This window comes from Mustela erminea, chromosome 11, assembly GCF_009829155.1.
Source record: "Mustela erminea isolate mMusErm1 chromosome 11, mMusErm1.Pri, whole genome shotgun sequence".
In the NCBI taxonomy this organism is placed as follows: Eukaryota; Metazoa; Chordata; class Mammalia; order Carnivora; family Mustelidae; genus Mustela; species Mustela erminea.
In genome coordinates, this window is record NC_045624.1 from 12,574,155 (window position 1) to 12,592,648 (window position 18,494).

At 46.6% G+C, this 18,494-nt stretch overlaps 2 protein-coding genes across 5 annotated transcripts in view; one reads left to right on the top strand and one right to left on the bottom strand.

Annotated features, from left to right (window-relative positions):
• The window catches only part of DENND11 (DENN domain containing 11), a 53,054-nt gene extending 44,692 nt beyond the window's left edge, over nt 1-8,362 (top strand). The window contains exon 10 of the mRNA XM_032303900.1: nt 6,765-8,362. The gene's annotated coding sequence lies outside the window, so the exon portion shown is untranslated. The remainder of the gene's footprint in view (nt 1-6,764) is intronic.
• AGK (acylglycerol kinase) overlaps nt 2,207-18,494 on the bottom strand; it is a 72,867-nt gene continuing 56,579 nt past the window's right edge. For all 4 annotated transcript variants that reach the window (XM_032303904.1, XM_032303903.1, XM_032303906.1 and 1 more), the window contains exons 11-16: nt 16,817-16,874; nt 12,818-12,965; nt 12,326-12,423; nt 5,746-5,816; nt 3,805-3,889; nt 2,207-2,899 (exon numbers count right to left, since the gene is read on the bottom strand). In XM_032303904.1, the coding sequence (XP_032159795.1) occupies nt 2,762-2,899; nt 3,805-3,889; nt 5,746-5,816; nt 12,326-12,423; nt 12,818-12,965; nt 16,817-16,874 (598 nt within the window). In that variant the 3' untranslated portion in view covers nt 2,207-2,761. The remainder of the gene's footprint in view (nt 2,900-3,804; nt 3,890-5,745; nt 5,817-12,325; nt 12,424-12,817; nt 12,966-16,816; nt 16,875-18,494) is intronic.

Below are 18,494 nucleotides of genomic sequence, written 5' to 3' on the forward strand. Positions count from 1 at the left end.
GGGTGGCCCGCTGGAGGAGCAGGACCCGAACGTGGATGGCCAGGTGACGACAGTGCCCGCCGGAGAGTCTGGGGCCCTTTCTCCAAGAGGCCACGGTCCGCGTAAACCACCTCCAGGTAATGGGAACCAGAGCTGGGCCTGACCGCACATACAGGAGGGAGGCCTGCACACACATAGCCACACGCTCAAGGTTTATTTCATTTGTAACCTTTTGGGGAGTTCTTTTAAGGCAATACAGGGTGAATTCCTAATGTCATTGGCGTTTGTGTTCAAAGCCGGGTTCCTCCTTTCCAAGGTCTGTGACCCCCCGATCTGACATCCCTACTTGCTACGGCTGGGGTGAGAACTGAGGGAAGCCCTAGCGTGTGTAAAGAAGGCACCGGCACATTCACTACGGCTGTGTGTGCGGACCAGCCATGGGGCTCAGCCAGCGGCTTGTGTCCTCGAAGACATCTGCTGGGGTTTTAGTGGAAATCATCCTAGCTTCTGAGTCAAGCCTTAGCCAACGGTTTCTGCATACAGGAGGTGGTCAGGGCTCTCCTCCACGCCTGCCTTCAGGGCCGGGCTGCCAAGGCTTTCTCTGAGCTGTACTGCGCGTGTCCTTCCTGTGGACGCCATGGCCAGGACCAGGGCAAGAACAAGGCCGTAAACGAGAAGGAAGAATGTTCTCGCAAGAAATAGCCTGAAGCAAGAAAGCAAAATTCCCACCAGGGATCACGGATGTCAAAAAGAATAAGAATATTAATCTCTTAAATATCTTTCCCTGATCTTATGTCCCGTGGTTTCACTGGACGGATCGGAACCGCTAAATACACACACGTGCTGGCCGCCCACTGATCAAGGAAGAAGCCAGCCAGCTTGGGCGCCGGTCCTTTACAATCTGTCGGAAAACCGAGATGGTTCGGGACTCACCTGGCTCCCGGAGAAAGTGTCCCCGCGCCCCTCTGTGGGCACCAGGGAGTGGGGGCTCCTTTTGCAGGTTGGGACCCACCTGTTTTGGGGCAGCAAAGCACAGCTTTTAACACCTCTGAAGAACAGAGCTGAACAGGTGAGCCTTGTTTTTAGTGATCTTTCTTCATATGCTCTTTGTAGCTGCTTTATAATCCTTTTAAGCATTGGTCTTCATTCTCCAGGGGATTCCTATGGTCCGAAAACTGATCTGTCTGGGGAATGAGCTTGTGGCCAAGGCCTGTGAGTTCTGCTTCCCCTTTCCCCCATTCACTCCATGCTCCCTTTTTAGAAAAAGAAAGGCTCATAGCTCATTCGTTCCGGGCACTGCCCTCTGGAGTATGGAAACCTCAGGGGCAACCAAATACAGGAAAATTCCTGATGGTGGTATTAAAAATGAATGATAAAGGGACTTACAAATCCTTAACAAATCAGGTACTTTCTAGTTCTCTTTCAACAAACAAAAGGAAGATCTATCAAGCTATTACGTTAAAAGGGCTGTATGACATGAGAATTCTTTCTCTCGTCTAACTTAGGTGCTTCGATCTATAAAAAAATGAAACAAGGAATATAAATGATGTTGAGTCCTGTTTTAATCTTAGCTGTAAATAATGTTCTTGGCCTCATTAAGGTAAAGAGCATTCTAAAAGTGTTAGTTTTTAATTATCAAAAATCTGCAGTATGGTTTTCATCAGTACAGTTAATCCTGTACCAAGTTAACGCTAAAAAATAATTTCCACTTATATTTTTGTTGGCAAGAAAATAGGATAAGTGATAAAATTTCAGGCCTGAAAATACATTACATTATGATAGCATTCTTTGCTGAACACAGAATGGAAATACCAAAGAACCTATTGGTTTATTTTTGTTAATGGAGAGTAAGTATCAAATTGCTCTACATTTAAATTGCACCAAATATGTTTAAAAGAGTGATATAACAATTTTATTTTAAAATAATTCAATATTTACATGACACCAGGAAACACATACTTTGGCAACTCTTAAGTTGATATCTAGAAGGGGGATACATGATCTTTCAAAATACTCTTGGGGGTGCGTAAGCATAATGGGGGGGTATGCTTTACAACGGTGAACAGGTGAGGTTGGGGGACCTCTTGGAGTAGAAGCACCTGGGGAGGGTGCCTGCTTTTTACAAATGCAGATTCCTGGGCTTCACTCCCAGACTGAGTGACCAGGTTTGGAGGGAGCCCCAAGCCTGTCAGTTTTTAACCCACTGAGCCACCCAGGCGCCCCAAGCCTGTCAGTTTTTAACATGCATCCTAGGTGGTTCTCATGCAAACCCATAGTTAAGCACTACTTTAAAAAATAATACAAACTAAGTTTCTTAGTGAGGGCTGAAGACAAAAACCCCTCCCAGGTCGTTGGATTGAAACAAGCTTAATTCGAATCTGAGCTCAGAAAGTAGCAGCACCCGTGGAGAAGCCTAGAAAAAGGACGGCAGTGGAGAGGGCAGGCACCCGCACCCCCTCAAGTCCCGGGCGAGACCAGGGAGGCCTGGACTGTGGCTGCACGCATGGGGACCAAGGAGGTCTAGCCCTTTCCCAGCCTGCGCAGGTGGGCCTCTCCGGACCCTCCTGGGGCAAACCACTGGAGGAGGGAGCAGGGGGTGCAGCGAAGGCTGAGCATGCGCTAGCGGGAAGATCGGAGTAGGGGGAAGCGCTGCGAGGGCAGGGTGCTTGCCATGGAGGTGCCCTGGGGTCCTGGGACAACACTGCGGGGACAGGGGAGGCTTCTGGTCCCATCGGAGGCCTAAAGTGCAGCGTGGGGGCGGCCGGCTCCCCACCTTGATAGCTCACGGGGCCGCACTGGGCAGCAACTGTTCCCTCTTCCTGGGATCGCAGAAGAACTGCAGCTTCCTGGGGAGCAGCTTCACCTCCACAGGCATCGCCTCGTACTCCTCACTGTCGATGCTGAAAGAGCCCCCCGTTCCCTGTGGAGAGGAGGAGACAGGGGTCGGCTTCTATCACCTCCCAGAGTATTTGGGAATTTGAGAAACAAGGCCATGAGTTAAAAATATTTACTAAAATACAGGGGTCCTGCCGCACCTTCCAGGAATTCCTAAAATACAATGTTCTAGGACCTTCTCAGCCCTTAGCTTAGGAAAGCCGTGATGTCCGCTTTTTATTTTCATGGTTCTTCTTTAGGACTTACTAGGCTTTATCCTTCAAGTACAGCAACATTAATGTTACAGAGTCTGTAAAACCTTCCCTAATTCATGCATTTAGTTCAACAGTGGCTATGTTGAAACGACAGTGCCACCCACTGTGGGGAACAGCGTCTGTTTTACCTACAATCCTTTCTGAATACCGTGGGATGACGGGCCCCGAGTGTGCAGACGCCATCTGCGGGAACTTCCTCCTGAGCTATGACTTCTAGGATGACTACACAATTTAGACTACATTCCTAACATTTTCCCCACTTATATAAGGTATTCCAAGCTCGGAATTTTCTAATACAGGAGACCTCAGTGCCATCCCAAAAACTGTTTCTAGGTCCTTTATTTAAAAAAAAAAAGTGAAGGTAGACTCTGCTGTGAGTATCTGCCAACTAGAGAACTGTGTGTGTGTCTTAAAGCACAGTAACCCCTGCATAATGGACATGCAGGAAAATAAAGGCCAGGAGGTGTAAAGATCTCCTTACAGAACTGTGCTGACCCATGCTGGAAGTCTTCAGGTGTCCCCAGCTCAGCCCCGGGCGTCCGGGGCTCCTCAAGGGCGTCCTCTCCTCTCGAGTATCCCCTAACGTCACCCCAAGCCTGGTCACATGCTCAGCCCACACTAGGCAACCAGACAGGAGGGTCTGTTTCTCGAAAGGAAGACGGGCGGCCCCGCTCACCTCGGGAAGCAGCAGAGTGCACTGGCTGGCCTGGAGACACTCGGTGCCGGCCGCACGCAGCCCGGGGTCCCGCACCTTTCTGCTTCTGTCGGTACAGGAGAAAGCATGTTCAGACACCAGGCCGGCGACTGCACGCGACCCCAAGAGCGTAGCGAGTTCCTTTTGTTGAGCTTAAACAGATGGACTCATGCCATGCTGAACCATGGGATTTTGTGAATAACTTTCCCACGATGCTTCTTGCTTAGCAGTGTGATAGGTATTCCCGAGTAAGGAGGTTAACCTGCTGTAGAGAACTGCGTGTGAAGTTAAGACTGAGTGATTCTGTACCTAATTCTTGGGTCATTAAAAATCCTGAATTTAGAAATTAGACTGAAATTTTTTTTAGGGGAAGCACTAAACTTGTGAGTCTCTCATTACTTGAAGGAGAAAACATTTTTTAAAGTAGACATCTCATATATATGATTCTCTATATTCATATTAACAGTCTGCTTAGCATACAGTAGTATGCTATCTCTGCCTTATAGTAAACCTATCAGACCACACACACACACACACACACACACTCCCTCTCTCTCCTCATGCACACATATCCTTGGGAGCCAGTCGTGGTCAACGGGAAGAGGAAAGCTAATCCAAGTAAATCAGTCCATTCTTTATCATTAAATGATAACATTAATTCTTTAGTATATGAAGCTTCAGAGTTTTCTAGAGTAACCTCATAATGTTCTAGTCCCATACCCAGAGGAAACAGTACTCAGTCTCACTTCCTGTAGAGACCAAAGGAAGCCGTGTTCCTGCTGCCGAAGACGAGGACAGCGGTGGTGCAGAACATCTGACTTCACCTGCATTGAGCAATAGAATCGGTTTTCTATTTTGGGATGTCAGTTTTATGGAGGAGATTTGAGTACAGCAGGCCCTATGGGCCAGAGTCTCAATTAAGACAGTGTGTGGCTTCTAGACACTCTCCAGGAGAAGGGAAAGGTTTCCCTTTCTTCCTTCTACTACACATACAGCGAGGAAATCAAAGGCTGCAGAATCAGCTCTTCGGCATCTGAAGAATTTGTACCAAAGGCAAGAACACGACAAAGCAAAGACATTCTGCCTTGAGTGCTGGTGCGGATAATGGAGTAGCCATGGAGACCGGGCTAGGGCGGCAGCAATGTCTGCTCCTTCGTGGGCACAAGAGGGAGCTCGGAGACAAAGCAGGACGCCGCCATCGCCGAGCAGATTCCCAAGGTGCCATGGCAACCTGCGGGCTCAGAGGCTGTGCTGAAGCAGCCGGGTGGGGGGTTAGAGCGCTCGTAACCAATAAGCCTCCGGCAGAGGTCGGGCTTCACAAAGCAGGCAGGACTGGGGATATTTTTTCAGTGGAAAAGGGGAAAAGCCGGGAGATTGTGCAAAGTGCTCCGTGGCTCTGCGGGCTTTCCGGCTTTCCATCGCTGCCCTGGACGGAGGACAAGGTCAGGTGAGGCGCTTCCCGGGAGAAAGACTTTCCCACACGTCCTCTCATTTGAGACTCCGGAACAAGCCTGAGGTAGGTAGTGGTGATCACGGTCTTCCGTTCCACAGAGGAAAGGAGCCAGAGAATTTACGGATCTTTCCCAGTCGTGAGGCCAGGATGTGGCGGGATCGAGATTTGTAGCCAGCAACCCTGACCCTGAGCCAAGGTTTTGGACACTGGGCCGTGCTCCCAGGAGTCCTTCATCTCCCTGGAAAGGCAGCTGCCCCCACACTCGGATTTTCCCAAAACTAACAGGGAAGGCCGAAGTTGGAGAGGTGCGTCCTACATGTCGACCCAAACGCTTGAAGGAAAGAGGCTACACAGTCCCCAAACCACAAGTCCTCCACGGGGTCTGTCTTCGACTTCATGGGGATCTGCATAGTAGGTGCTAGAATACGAACTACTCAGCGCACGTTTCCCACAAACCGCAGCCCACTTACCCTATGGTTATGAAGTCTCCTTTGCTGACCGTGTCAGGCTCAATGCAGATGTTCATGAAGTCTTCTTGGCTCTGCAAGGTCAAGGACACTGACATTAATACTCCCCATTTTGGCTAATGCAGCCTGTTGTCCTCCTTCAGCCTCAGAGGTCAAAGCTATTTATTATATAGAGACCTTCACTTTTAGTAACTTAATCCTGAAAATGTATGTATGTATGTATGTATGTATATATATATATATATATATTTTTTTTTTTAACATTAAGACCCTTACTGAAGTACAATTTACATATCATAAAACTCATCACTACCCAGATAAGCTAAACAAAAACTTGGGTTTGTGAGAACTCAGAGTAGGAGGTTTGGGAAGTTCTGACACTAACCCTCACAGCTGCTGGGGTCTCTGGGGTCCCCTCCCCGTGGGTCACGTTCCAGCCCATCTACCCTAGCCGGCCTCCCTCTTCACTGTGCATCAGCCTCACACCACACCCGCGGGTTCAGCTTCTTGCTATGCAGAGCCCAAGTATATGTGGGTTTTTTGTTTTTTTAAATATTTATTTATTTGAGAAAAGAGAGTGTGTGCAAGTGAGGGGCAGAGGGAGAGAATCTTCAAGCCGACTCCCCACTGAGTGCAGAGCCGGACATAAGGCTAGATCCCGTGACCCAAGAGATCAAGACCTGAGCTGAAACCAAGAGTCGGATGCTTCAAGGATTCCCCCAGGTGCCCCCCAAGTGTATGTTTTCAAACGTGCTATGTGCAGTTTTGATATGCAACCAGAGGCAAAGAGCAGCAGTCCCTTTCTGCCATGGTGATAGTTTAAAGACTTCTCATTACCACCCAGCAAAATGTCTGGAAGAACTGAGCTCCAAGGCAGTGGCTATAAAACCAGACCTGGTTCTTGGGCCACTCCCCCAGTTCTCTCCCAGCCAGTGGCTAGCAGTTCGAACTGAGCTCTCTCTAAATCAGAACCAATGCTTCTGTGCCTGCTTCCAACACAAGTATTGTTTCTTTTTGGACAGGTTCAAAATCCGTTGCCCCAGGATAATCCATGAGCTGCTGGGAGCAGACAGCCTCTGCCTAAGATTAAAGAGCACCACCGAAGCACAGCTTTCTCTCTCGCCCGGGAATTACAGAACACCGAGGCGATGACTCGGCTCTCAGCTCACCTTTTATGCAACAATTTAGTGTTGACTACCATAAATTCTTCTAGGTGCTTGGGTTACTCCAATGAACTGAAAAACCAAGTATTTCTGCTTACCAAGAATTTGTCTTCTATTGGGGAGAGTGGAGGGAATAAACCAAAAAATAAAATCTAACCATAATAAAATAACGAGTTACAGGATATATTAGAAGCATGTTAGAAGCACAGAAAGAGTAAATTATAGAGAGAAACAATTGATAAATTATGAAGTATATTAGAACATGAGTATATTAGAAGTATATGAGCATTTATCAGAAAAATGACAGGAAAAAAAACACAAGAAACACCAGATGGTGTGGGTGGTCAGAGTGACATTTTTAAAGACGGTCTGGGTGAGCCTCCTGGAAAAACAGCTCTGAGCAGACGTGTAGGAGGTGAGAGAATGAGCAAGGTGGGTACCCAGGACTGTGGTTCTCCAACGTGAGCAAGTATCACCTGGAGGGCCTGTTGAAACTCAGACCGTGGCCCCGTGCTCAGAGTTGATGGTTCAGTAGAGCTGGGGTGAGTGAGGCCCAAGAATATCCATTTCTAACACGTTCCCAAGGACTAAAACCACTGGCCTGGGGAAGGGCGATCCACACAGAGGGAACTGCCAGGGCAGGGCTGTGCGGAGGAAGCGCGCCTGACGCAGGAAAGAACAGCAAGGAAGCCCGGAGGCCGGCGCAGAGTGGGAGGAGGAGACGCTGGGAGTCGAAGTCAGAGCAGAGGGGAGGCCCGAGCCCGAGGGTCTGTAGCCCATTACAAGGCTGTGCGGCTTAGAGAAATGAGGAGCCGGGAGAAGATTCCAAGCAGAGAAAATACGATCTGGCTCCATTTCAACAGGACCTCTCTGGCTGCTGTAGTTCGAGAATAAGGCGGGGGGTGGGGGGTGCTGCATTCAAGAATCCACGCAGTCACGCAGCTAAAAGACATCGGTGGCTTGGAACAGTTAGCAGGGGCGTTGTGTTAAGCACGGGCAGTATTTAGAAGCCAAGATTAGACGTGAGGGGGGACAGGGCAGCTCCAAGAGGTCTGGCCTGAACAACTGCATGCACGGAATTACAGCCACCAGCTGAGGGGCAGACTGGATGGAGCTCGGCCGCCGACGGGTGGAAGGGAAGGCCGGCCGCTCAGGGTGGGGCACGCAGAGCCTGGAAGGCGTATTAGCCACCCGAGAGGAGAAGGCGAGGAGACAATTGTACACAGAAATCTAGTGACTAGTCCACGTGCAGAAATCAACGGTGGGAACTGACCGATGCACATGACATGACTATCTCAAAAGATGCTAGAAAGAAACTTGATAAAATTAAATACCCATTCATGATAAAACTCTTCATAGATTAGGAACAAAAGGAAACTTCCTTATTCTTATAAATGGTATCTATAAAAAAAATCCCACCAATCTCAAGAACATAGCAATGAAACCACACACATATATACATATATACATACATATATATATTACATACATACATATATATTACATATATATATGTGTGTGTATATATATATGGTTTTATTTATTTGTCAGAGAGAGAGAGCACATGAGCACAAGCAGGGGGAGCAGCAGGCAGTGGGAGAAGCCAGCTCCCTGCTGAGCAAGGAGCCCAGTGCAGGATCATGACCTGAGTCAAAGGCAGATGCTTAACCAACTGGGCCACCTAGGAGCCCCACAATGAAACCAGCAGGAGTCCGAAAACAATGCTGCTATCGCTACTCCTACTGAACACTGGACTGAGGTCCTGGCCAAGGCAGTAAGGTGAGAGAAAAGATTAGAAGGCTAAGTATTTGAAAGGAAAAAGACAACTTGCACTATTTGCGGCTGATATGACTGAATCTATACAAAATCCAAAGGAATCCATAAATTAATAAGAATTTAGTCATGAAGTTGTTGATTCAGTATCAGTATTTAAAAAGTCAATTACATGTCCATCTAAATCAAATATTTAAAAACAAAATTTTAAGGGATACCATCTATAATCCTATGAAAATTTAAAATAACCAGGATCATATCCAGCACATCCATAAAACCTCCCTGAAAGGCATTACCAGCCTAATGAAGAGCTATGTCACGTTCATACAACAGAAGAGTCAATATTAGAGACGTGTCATTTTTCCTACAATTGATCTACACATTCAGTGTAATCCTGTGATCAATATAACAGATTTTTTAAAAGATTTTATTTATTTGACAGAGATCACAAGTAGGCGGGGGCGATGGGGGGAGCAGGGTCCCCGCTGAGCAGAGAGCCTGATGCGGGGCTCAATCCCAGGACCCTGAGATCATGACTTGAGCTGAAGGCAGACGCTTAACCCACTGAGCCACCCAGGCACCCCATATAACAGATTTTTATATGGTACTTCATAAAATCAACCTTCTAAGGGATATATAGAGGCCAAAGAGCCAAGAATAGCCAACGGGACTCTTAAAGAAGAAAAGCAGAGGGGACTCATTGTAAAACGAAGATAATCAAAAGTGGCACAGTACTAATACAGACAAACGGAGCAACTGAAGAGAGAACCTACAAACATGCCCAAGGGACACCAGCTCTCACTGTAGAATAGGGGCTTACTTCAGTAAATGGTGCTTGGACCAGTGGCTTTCTCTGGGCTAAGATTATAAAATTGGAGCCTTACCTCCATCGTTCACAAAGCACAATTATAGGTGCAAGTGTTTCTTTTTAAAGAAAAAGAGAATCATGTGATGCATATCATACCAGTCTGGGTTTTAACAATATATGATGAGTATCTTTCCATGTCACTGAAGAGAGAACGTCTTAAATAAATGTACCAGAATGGATTTCATCAGTCCCCCGGTTCATTTGTTTCACATATTTTGCTATTATAAATACAGTGAACAGAGCTGTACAAGAGATCCTAATTTTCACACATTCCACACCCCTTAAAGCCTCTTTGACTCTGAATGTACTTTTATAAATGATAAACGAGTTAGGAGCTATCACATGGCAGCTTCATTGTCTTTGAATATTTTATTGCATTTGCTTTTAAAGAGGTGTGGAAACAGAAAACAAATGTGCTGCTCCTTGTGATAACAGCACAGAATCTTATGCTCCCATAATTGGCACCAAGATTAAAAGCACTTGGCACTCTACATGTGGCTAATCTGGGGCCACAATCACAGCCTGGACCCAACTCCGTCCGTTCATTGGTATTCCGTCATCAGAGAAAAGAGCCACATTAAACAGCAAGAACAAAATACTAGAAATACCTATTATCAGAGACAAGGTATAAAAGCAATGTATAATTAGAAATTTTATCTTTCTTTTTGAAATTCCTCTAGCATAGAATCTGTTTTTCAACCTTAATACCTCCATTTTCACCAGTCTTTGCTGAATTCCATTATGTAAGAAATAAGGGAATGGCGACACTATGTATGTGTGTGCATCTGATTATTCCTGTAGGACAAACTCCTAGAAACAGAAGCACACCCTTGGCCCTAGTAAGTCTTTTTTAGATGCTTTGGAGAGACCAGCAAGACACCAAGAAAGGGTGTCGTGATTTACAGATTCAGCAGGACCGCATGAATGCCCATTTCCCCATGCACACCAACACGGCACAACCCAGCATGCTTAATTTAGGACATTTCGCTGTTCTTTTAAATTTGCATTTCTTCGATTTGAACACTTTCCCTGTTTCCTGACCTATTACATGCATATAAAAGTTATGTCTCCCCGGTAATGTAGTTATAAGAATTACAGGAGTTGACATGATGTAAAATTCTCAGGGCAGTGCCTGGCAGAAAGGACGTATTCAGCAAATAGAAGCTATTTTTCCAAGTTTATGTTCTTTGTGAATTTCTGTTTTTGCTCGTGCCTGTTACTTAAAGGAGTCCTTTGCCTACTTCTTAAGAGTTTGTTGGGGGGCTTGGCGGGCTCTGAGCCAGTATATCTTTTTCCAGATACCAAAGGCTTTGCTAAGAATAAAGGCCCCCTTACCATAAGGAAAGCTATTAACTCCTGCTCTAGCACATTCTTTTTCCCAATTTGTCATGAAAGTTTTTGTTTCTAGTTTCTTCAATTGTAAGTAGACAAATGCATTGATGTGATTTGCGCCTTAGACGCCATGCTTAGAAAGGCCTGGTCCTCCCCACGTTTATACTGATAATCACCTCCATTTCACTCTACGCTTCATGAATTTCCTAATTTAACTCTTCAGTCCAGCTGGGAGATGAGGGAAGCTGTGTTACCCACATGTTTTGCGAAGGACATGTGTTACTTTCCTAATTAGAAAGCGACCCGCTCCTCCACGAAACATCAGAGCCAGACTCCCGGGCGCATGCGCACGCTCATCACCCTGTCCGAGTCCACCTGCTGCTTCCAGACGGACCAGGTCAAATGTGCGCGACTACGTGGATCTGCATAAAACCCAATATCGTAACGCATCCACAGGTCAGGGTAGCTTTCCTATTAGCATTCTGGCGAATACAAACTACTCAGGTTTCTTCTAGAGCACGGGTCAGGAGGCTCTGGACGGCCGCGGAGTCGGAGGCAACGACCGACTCTGCCGTCAGGGCACAAAAGCAGCCCCAGACAGCCCGCAGGTGAGTGAATGTGGCTGTTCCAATAAGGCTTTTCTTATGGATACTGAAACCTGGATTTTGTATTCTTTCTGTGTATCACAAAATACTCTCTTGATTTTCTCACAGCCATTTAAAAACGTAATGTCAATTCTTAGTTTGTGTGCCACCAAACAAAAATAGGGGGCAGGCCAGTTTTGTCAACCTCTGCTGTATTTCAACATTTTTTTTAGCATCTGGTCAACAGGCGCACCATCCAGAACTTTCTGCACTGACGGCATTTTGTATCTGTGCTGGCAACTGTTTTCCAGTGTGGCAGCTGCCAGCCACGTATGGCTAATGGGCACCTGAAGTGAGTGCTAGATTTTATCTGACTCAAAGAGCCACGGGTCTAGCAGCCACCGTACTGGACCATGCGTGTCAGCAGCGAGGACTCTATGTATATGAGTATGTGTATTTTTTTTCTCCTGGGGACCTAAATCCATATATTTAATATAGTCACAAAAATAGTGATATTCACTCAAGTAAAAGTTCCACAATTTTTTATTCCTGAGACAAAAGGGAGCAGGCTAACTTTTTGTTTCTAACAGTCTTCTGCCCTCAAGTCTTAGAAAGCCTGGCGGCGACGAAGCAGGGCCCAGAATACCGTCTCAGAGCCCACCAAGCTTAAAGCTCCCGCCTCACTCCACTGTTTCTTCCCATTGCTGTTATTCCTTAAAACCACACCATACGCTCTTTCCCCTGATCCTTTCTTCTCTCCCCAAAAAGGATAAAATAAAAATACCCAATTAGTGGAAGGGCAGGTGGCCTTTGCCACTTTTCCCAGATACCAAAGGCTTTGCTAATAAAAAAGGCCCACTCACCGTCAGGTCAAGGTGACTGTTCCGCGTCGTGATGGACAGTTCGATGGTGGACAGCTGCACTTCTTTCCAGACCTTGGGGCTCACCTCTCGGGAATGGGCTGTGTGGGGGCATTAGATTTGGGTCAGTTTCTTCCACTAACACTTCCCCACTCCCCCACCAAAGGCCAGCTGCCGGCGCTCAGCCTGGCCACCCAAGCCTGCCTGCGGACTCTGCCTCACTTTGATTTATCGCCTAGCTTCTCACACACAGGAGGAGCCAGGCTCCCAGTTAAGTCTCTATACCCAAACATCCCTGCCAAAGCCAGCACGACGACATAAAGGTCAGTGCCAGAAAGAGGGAGCCGTGATCTGTCACCAGTGATGCAGGCTGTTCCCATGCATCGGACAGTGCTGGTTTGGGTCCTTGAAGGGCCTCTCCTGCATGAGGCAAGTGGCTCACAGGGGTCTGGGGGCCCAAACCAACCAGGGCTCTGCACCCAGCATGCGGCTCACCGTCCTGCGGCTGCGCCCAGTAGGACGCGAGCCTGCGTAATATTCTCCTATACAAAGAGGGCCGAGGAGGGTTCTCTTCTGCTGCACTGGGAGGTCTCTCTGTAGGTCCCGTGTACGAGATGGATGCTTGATGTGTCTGAGGCCACTCCTTTTAATGTGAAGAGAGAAAAACTTGTCATGCGCACCGAAGTCCAAACTCAGGGAGGAGCCCTGCAAAGGTCAGTCACCCACCTACGCCTGCCTGCAAGCGAATTAATCATCTCATGGAACGGAATTAGCTCTACTCTGGAGCACGGACTCCTCAGTTTCTTTTCCTACTGAAGGCTGGTCTTGAAACCCAGGAACTGGGTGATGGCTGCCTTCACTGCTCTCACACACACAGAGCAGAGAAGTCCAAGTAGACTACCACTATTTATACTTGTCCCAAAAAAAAAAAAATCAGTACGAATGAAGAGAGAATCATCCCATAATAAATTTATCTTTGGTTTACAGATGGTGACACAAAAATGAAATGCATCAAATACCTTCTTCCCTTCCGGAATCCTATTCCACTCGGAGCCCAGAATGGCTCAGGCTAGCCTCATGATCGAGCCAAGGCTTCAAGGACCATCATTCTCAGACTCTAGATTGTCTGTCTTCTACTTCTTGATACCCCAATTCAGTCTCATCAGTGTCCACAGGAATAATTAAAATACTCCCTAGTCACCCAGCCCCTGATGTGCGCTCTAACCCCCTGGCTACCCATTTCCACGGCCACATCCTGGTCCTTCCTGTTACCCAGAACTACTCCATCCTGGAAATCTAAAAGCTTGATGCTCTACTCTCTAACCATGTCCCATATTCTTCTGTTCTTCTGACTGATTCTTTTGTATTCAGTATGTCTTTCAGGGTGACCCACCCCCCTATTCTCAGGTTTCCATGTGGTGAATGACAAAGGAGTAACAATTCTGGCTCCTCTCTCTTTCCCTCTGTCCCCCAAAGTGGCTGTCATGGGGACTCACTGCTTCCTCGTGCAGTTGGCTTCCTATGGCAGTGTCTGCCCTAAAGGAGACGTTTTAAAGGGGCGAATTCAATTCAGAGTATCTGGAAATCTGTGACCGCATTATCTAAGCTATGTCCTTTAGTCCTGCTGACATTTAGAAAGCTGGTATTTTGATCTCCATCTGCCTGGTTCCTGCATTTTTTTTCATAACTTGGTTCAAACTCAGAAGAGTAAGAAAAGGGTGTTATATTTTGGCCCCTGTAGATCCAACCCCACACCAAATTTCCAATCCCACTGAGAATTCCAGTCCCTGACCACACCATTCTCCTTCAGTGCCTAATTAACAGCTGATTACCTTAAGTCCCTCTTTTTCCCATCACTGTTGGTCCTCCTATATCTTTGGTGTTGCATCATGTGCCCTGAAAAGCCCCTATTCTGGATCAATCCTGTCACTAGCTATCTGTATCGCACATTGTGGCCCCATGTTATTAGAGGGGCAACTAATACTCCAGGTCAATAGACCTGTGCCACGACAAATTCTTGGGTCTCGGGTCTTCAGTACCACTGGATAATCCTTCCAAAGCTCCCTATTTTCATCTCTCTTCAAAATCCCTCACCACGACCACCCACCTCATTTTCAATAGATCACCTTGCTCCCCAGGCTTCAGTGAGACCATCAGGATGTCAGGGAGAACTGCCTAACACTCTATAAATTTGTTTGCACCTGGACCTCTGTTCTAGTTTTCTCCGTTCTCAAGGAAAAAGGCGCCCTTCCTCTGTCCAAGGCTGACCCAGCACTGTGGGCCCCACGCCCTCCCCACCGCGCCCAGGCTTTGCCGACTCAGTCTTGCTTTGCATCTCCGTATCTCTCACCTCTTTCCTTTCTTCTTGGCTTTTGTGTCAGGGTAGAAAGACACAGCCCCCTCTCCAATCAATAAAAACAACACTCGGCTGGCCCCCTGTTTCTCACTAGCTTTTGCCTTTTCTATTTCCTTCCTTTCGAAGTGCTGTCCGTGCGGCTTAACCTACCTTTATTCCCTAACTTCCGTGGAGGGGGCTCAGCCCCTCTACTTGGGAGGTGAGCAAACCTTCAGAGGCTGCTGAATGCAGCGTGCACCTTCCTGCCCTGATTTAGACTCTGTGCTGCCGCTTCGTGACGCTCTGGCTCCCTCTGGCTAGCAGGTCTCTCTCGGGGACTCTCGCGGGGACCGCCCCTTCCCCTCAGGCTTCACGGGCAGCTCTGTGGCTCTTCAGGTGCTTCCATTCCTCAGGCTATCCCTGGCCTGTCTGCACCATGTGCCCAACTGAAAATTGCATCTTTCTTCACACACGTGATCCTATTCTAATCTTGTCGGAGTTCATGAAAACTCCAGATTGCAAACTAGTCTGGACCTCATCACCTCTCCCCTGGCTTACTTGAACAATCTTCTATCTGGTGCTCTCGCCTTAAACACCCACAAGCAATCTCTTGTCTACACTGCTGACAAATAGCTTTTCTGAAATGCAGATCCGCTCATGTCTCTCCCCTGCTTAAGACTCAGTAGTTCCCCAACGCTGTCATGGTCAAAGTCAGCTGCCACAGCCCAACTGCCACCACCTCCCTTCCCACCCCTCGAACCCCCTTCCTGCCTTTCCATTGTCCCGGCGTGACATCACAGCCACTTCACACATCCTGGCTCCTCCACCTGGAATGCCCTTTATGCAGTCCTGTGTAGATTCAAACTTGAGTAGACGTGTTCCCTGCCCTGGGAAGGCTGCTGCCCCTGAGGCAGATACGACTGCCCACCCCACCCCCCCAACTGCTCCCACCTTGTCTTTCCACAGGCTCTCCCAGCACTTGCCACGCCCCTGCTTTACTGGTGCCTCACACTCCCCAAACATGGATCCTCCTTGCAGGCAGGAACCTGCCGAGTAGATAGCAGGGCTGTCCACATTAGATATTTAATAACCGTTTGCTGAAGAAAGGCTGGGAAGAGTTTACCTTCTCCCTGACGGGACAGCTTACACACACAGCCACTCTGCTCTCCCGAACGGCACCCCACTCCCCCACTGAAATTATCCCCTAAGCAAGAGTAACAACGCATTTTACTAAAACGGTGTGCCTTCAGTGTAGAAAGGCATTGTCCTCCAAGTTCATGCTCATAATCATGTAAACTGGCCACCCCCAGTACTTAGGGGTTTTGATTTTTACATTTCCTTAACACAACAAGAATTTATTTAGAAGGTAAAGGGAGCTATGTTTTCCAAATGTTTTGCAATGGACATGCATCACTTTTACAATTAGAAAAACACTTGACGCTCTGAATATTAACATCAGAACCAATATTTTCACAACAAACTTGCTCTGCCAATTTTCAGACTGAGTTGCCAACTTTTGAACATACTGCTTTGATTTGCATAAAAGCTGAACACAGGATGTCATCCACAGATAAGGATGACTTTGCTATTAGCATTTTCATTAATATACACCATTCAGCTTTTCTCTAGGACAACATTTGTCAGTGGACAGGCAATAGTAGCAGCGCCCGATGGAATGTTCTCTGACGCTAGAAATATTCCCTATTTGTACTGTCCAAGACAGGAACTACGACCCATATTTTTGCTAGCACAGTGTGGAACCTACTCTATTATACACGAGACTGTTCAATTACATACATTCGGATGCAAATCTCCAGTTCATTTCCAGATACTAATGCAGACACCCTTACAAATAATTGATGAGATATAGGCATTCTATTCCAGGTTTGTCTGGCAAGAGTGAGTGAATAAACAAAAGGAAGTGGAATATCAAAGAGAAACTAACTACGGGTTTGGTAAGGGAAGGAACGAGCTGGTAGATGAGGGCGACGGCTTATGTGACAGGAACGCCTCCTGCGCTCGTTTCTGAGTAAAGAGCCCCCATTTGGAACATGTCATATATATCTGTAGCAGGGAATTTTTAAAAATCCAAACTGACACATCACAGAGTAACAACAAAAGAACACAGGGCAACTTTCTATACTGGAAATTGCATTTACCTTAAGAGTGCTGAAGAAGTGAGCTGCTTTGGTTTTTAGAGGCCCGAGATACCAGTATCTGAGAACGATCAAGACAAAAACCTGGTTAGAACATTAAGAGAACTCTGAAAGGGCTAGACATCATTCAAGAAGAATAGCATGTTAAAAGTGCCCCTCCACTGCGGACACCCTGCACAGTCACCTCCAGTGTGAGGGGCGGACTATGAATACACCACTCCCAGCTCTGGAGGCTGGGGATTGTGCTTTAGCAGAAACAAAGAAGGACAGTTAAGTTTTTCATCTACATTTCAATGTCGTGTCACATAGTGCGTAATGAGTTACACAGTGGAGAGACCCTTGCAATTTACAAGAAATACATAATCAGCGTCTCCCTCTCTCAATTCACAGGTATCACTGTGATATATAGGCTCAACCACAGAATACAGCAGAGTCTACGTTCAAAAGGGCAGTGGGTGGAGGATGATGAAGCCACAATGAGACGCAGATGCTGGGTGGTCTGGTGTGTGACTCACATGCTCAAGTGACTGGATCCTGTCTACCACGTTCTCTCACACACAGACGCGCACGCACACACACGCGCACACCACTTAAAATCTGTAAATCAGCCTAACTTCACATTACTCGTGTTATGCAGCTTCCAAACGGGAAATGTTAAATCTGGGAACGAAGAGTGTCTACTGCATACTGCTAAATACATAAAAGCTAGTGTAGAGAGAAAGATGCCTAATGGGAACTAGAAAAGTGACATAAAATAGGTTCCTCTCTTAAAATTTATCTCTGTCTCCTACCAGCTCATCTTAAGGGCTCCCTATTTGATTCCACTCAATATGCATTTATTTAGCATTTACTATGTATATGAAGGAAAAAGAAGTAAAAGCATAAAACTCCTGCCTTTGAAGGCTTATAATTTGAGACAATAAAGCCCAAAAAAGTAACAGAAAACAATAAATGGCTGTGTGTGTGTGTGTGTGTGCGTGTGTGTGTGTGTGTCAGTGCCAACTGATATATAAATATATGGAAATATAATATATGATATACAAATAGATATATAAATATATATATTTTTCCATTTTATATATATATATTTTTTCCATTATATATATATATATATATATCATGATTTAATGGTGAGGAGAGTCAAGGGACAAGAAATCACTATAGACTGAAAATCATCGCGGCAACCAGGCCTGCACAAGAGCAAAGATAACAGGCTCAGATTTAGATCCACGAAAGAGGGAAAGAAGTCATTCTAGGCGAGGGGAGTAGCAAAGGCACAGGAAACACTGAGAACAGCAGCCACAGCAAAGCCTTAGAAGTAAAGATACGTAACTATGGAATTAGGGTTGATGACGGATCAGAATAAGGGGGTTAGATAGAATCCAATGAACAATGTGGAGCCATCCTAAGTATTATTCAGGATCATACTGTGATGCTACTAATGAGGGCCTTGATCATCTGATTTTTTTCTAAGCTTACATAATAATTTATTTCATTTCCCAGCTAGCCAGAGAGAAAGGCAGTTTATTCCTAACTATCCATAGTTCTACTCATCTCTACCAATGACACTATGCCTGTACCTAATGTCCAGCTAGGAAATCATTTCTTGCATGCCCACTGTTTCTCCTACGGCACACAGAGGGACTCCGTGGAAGGTCCCAGTCGAGGTGTTAGATAATCA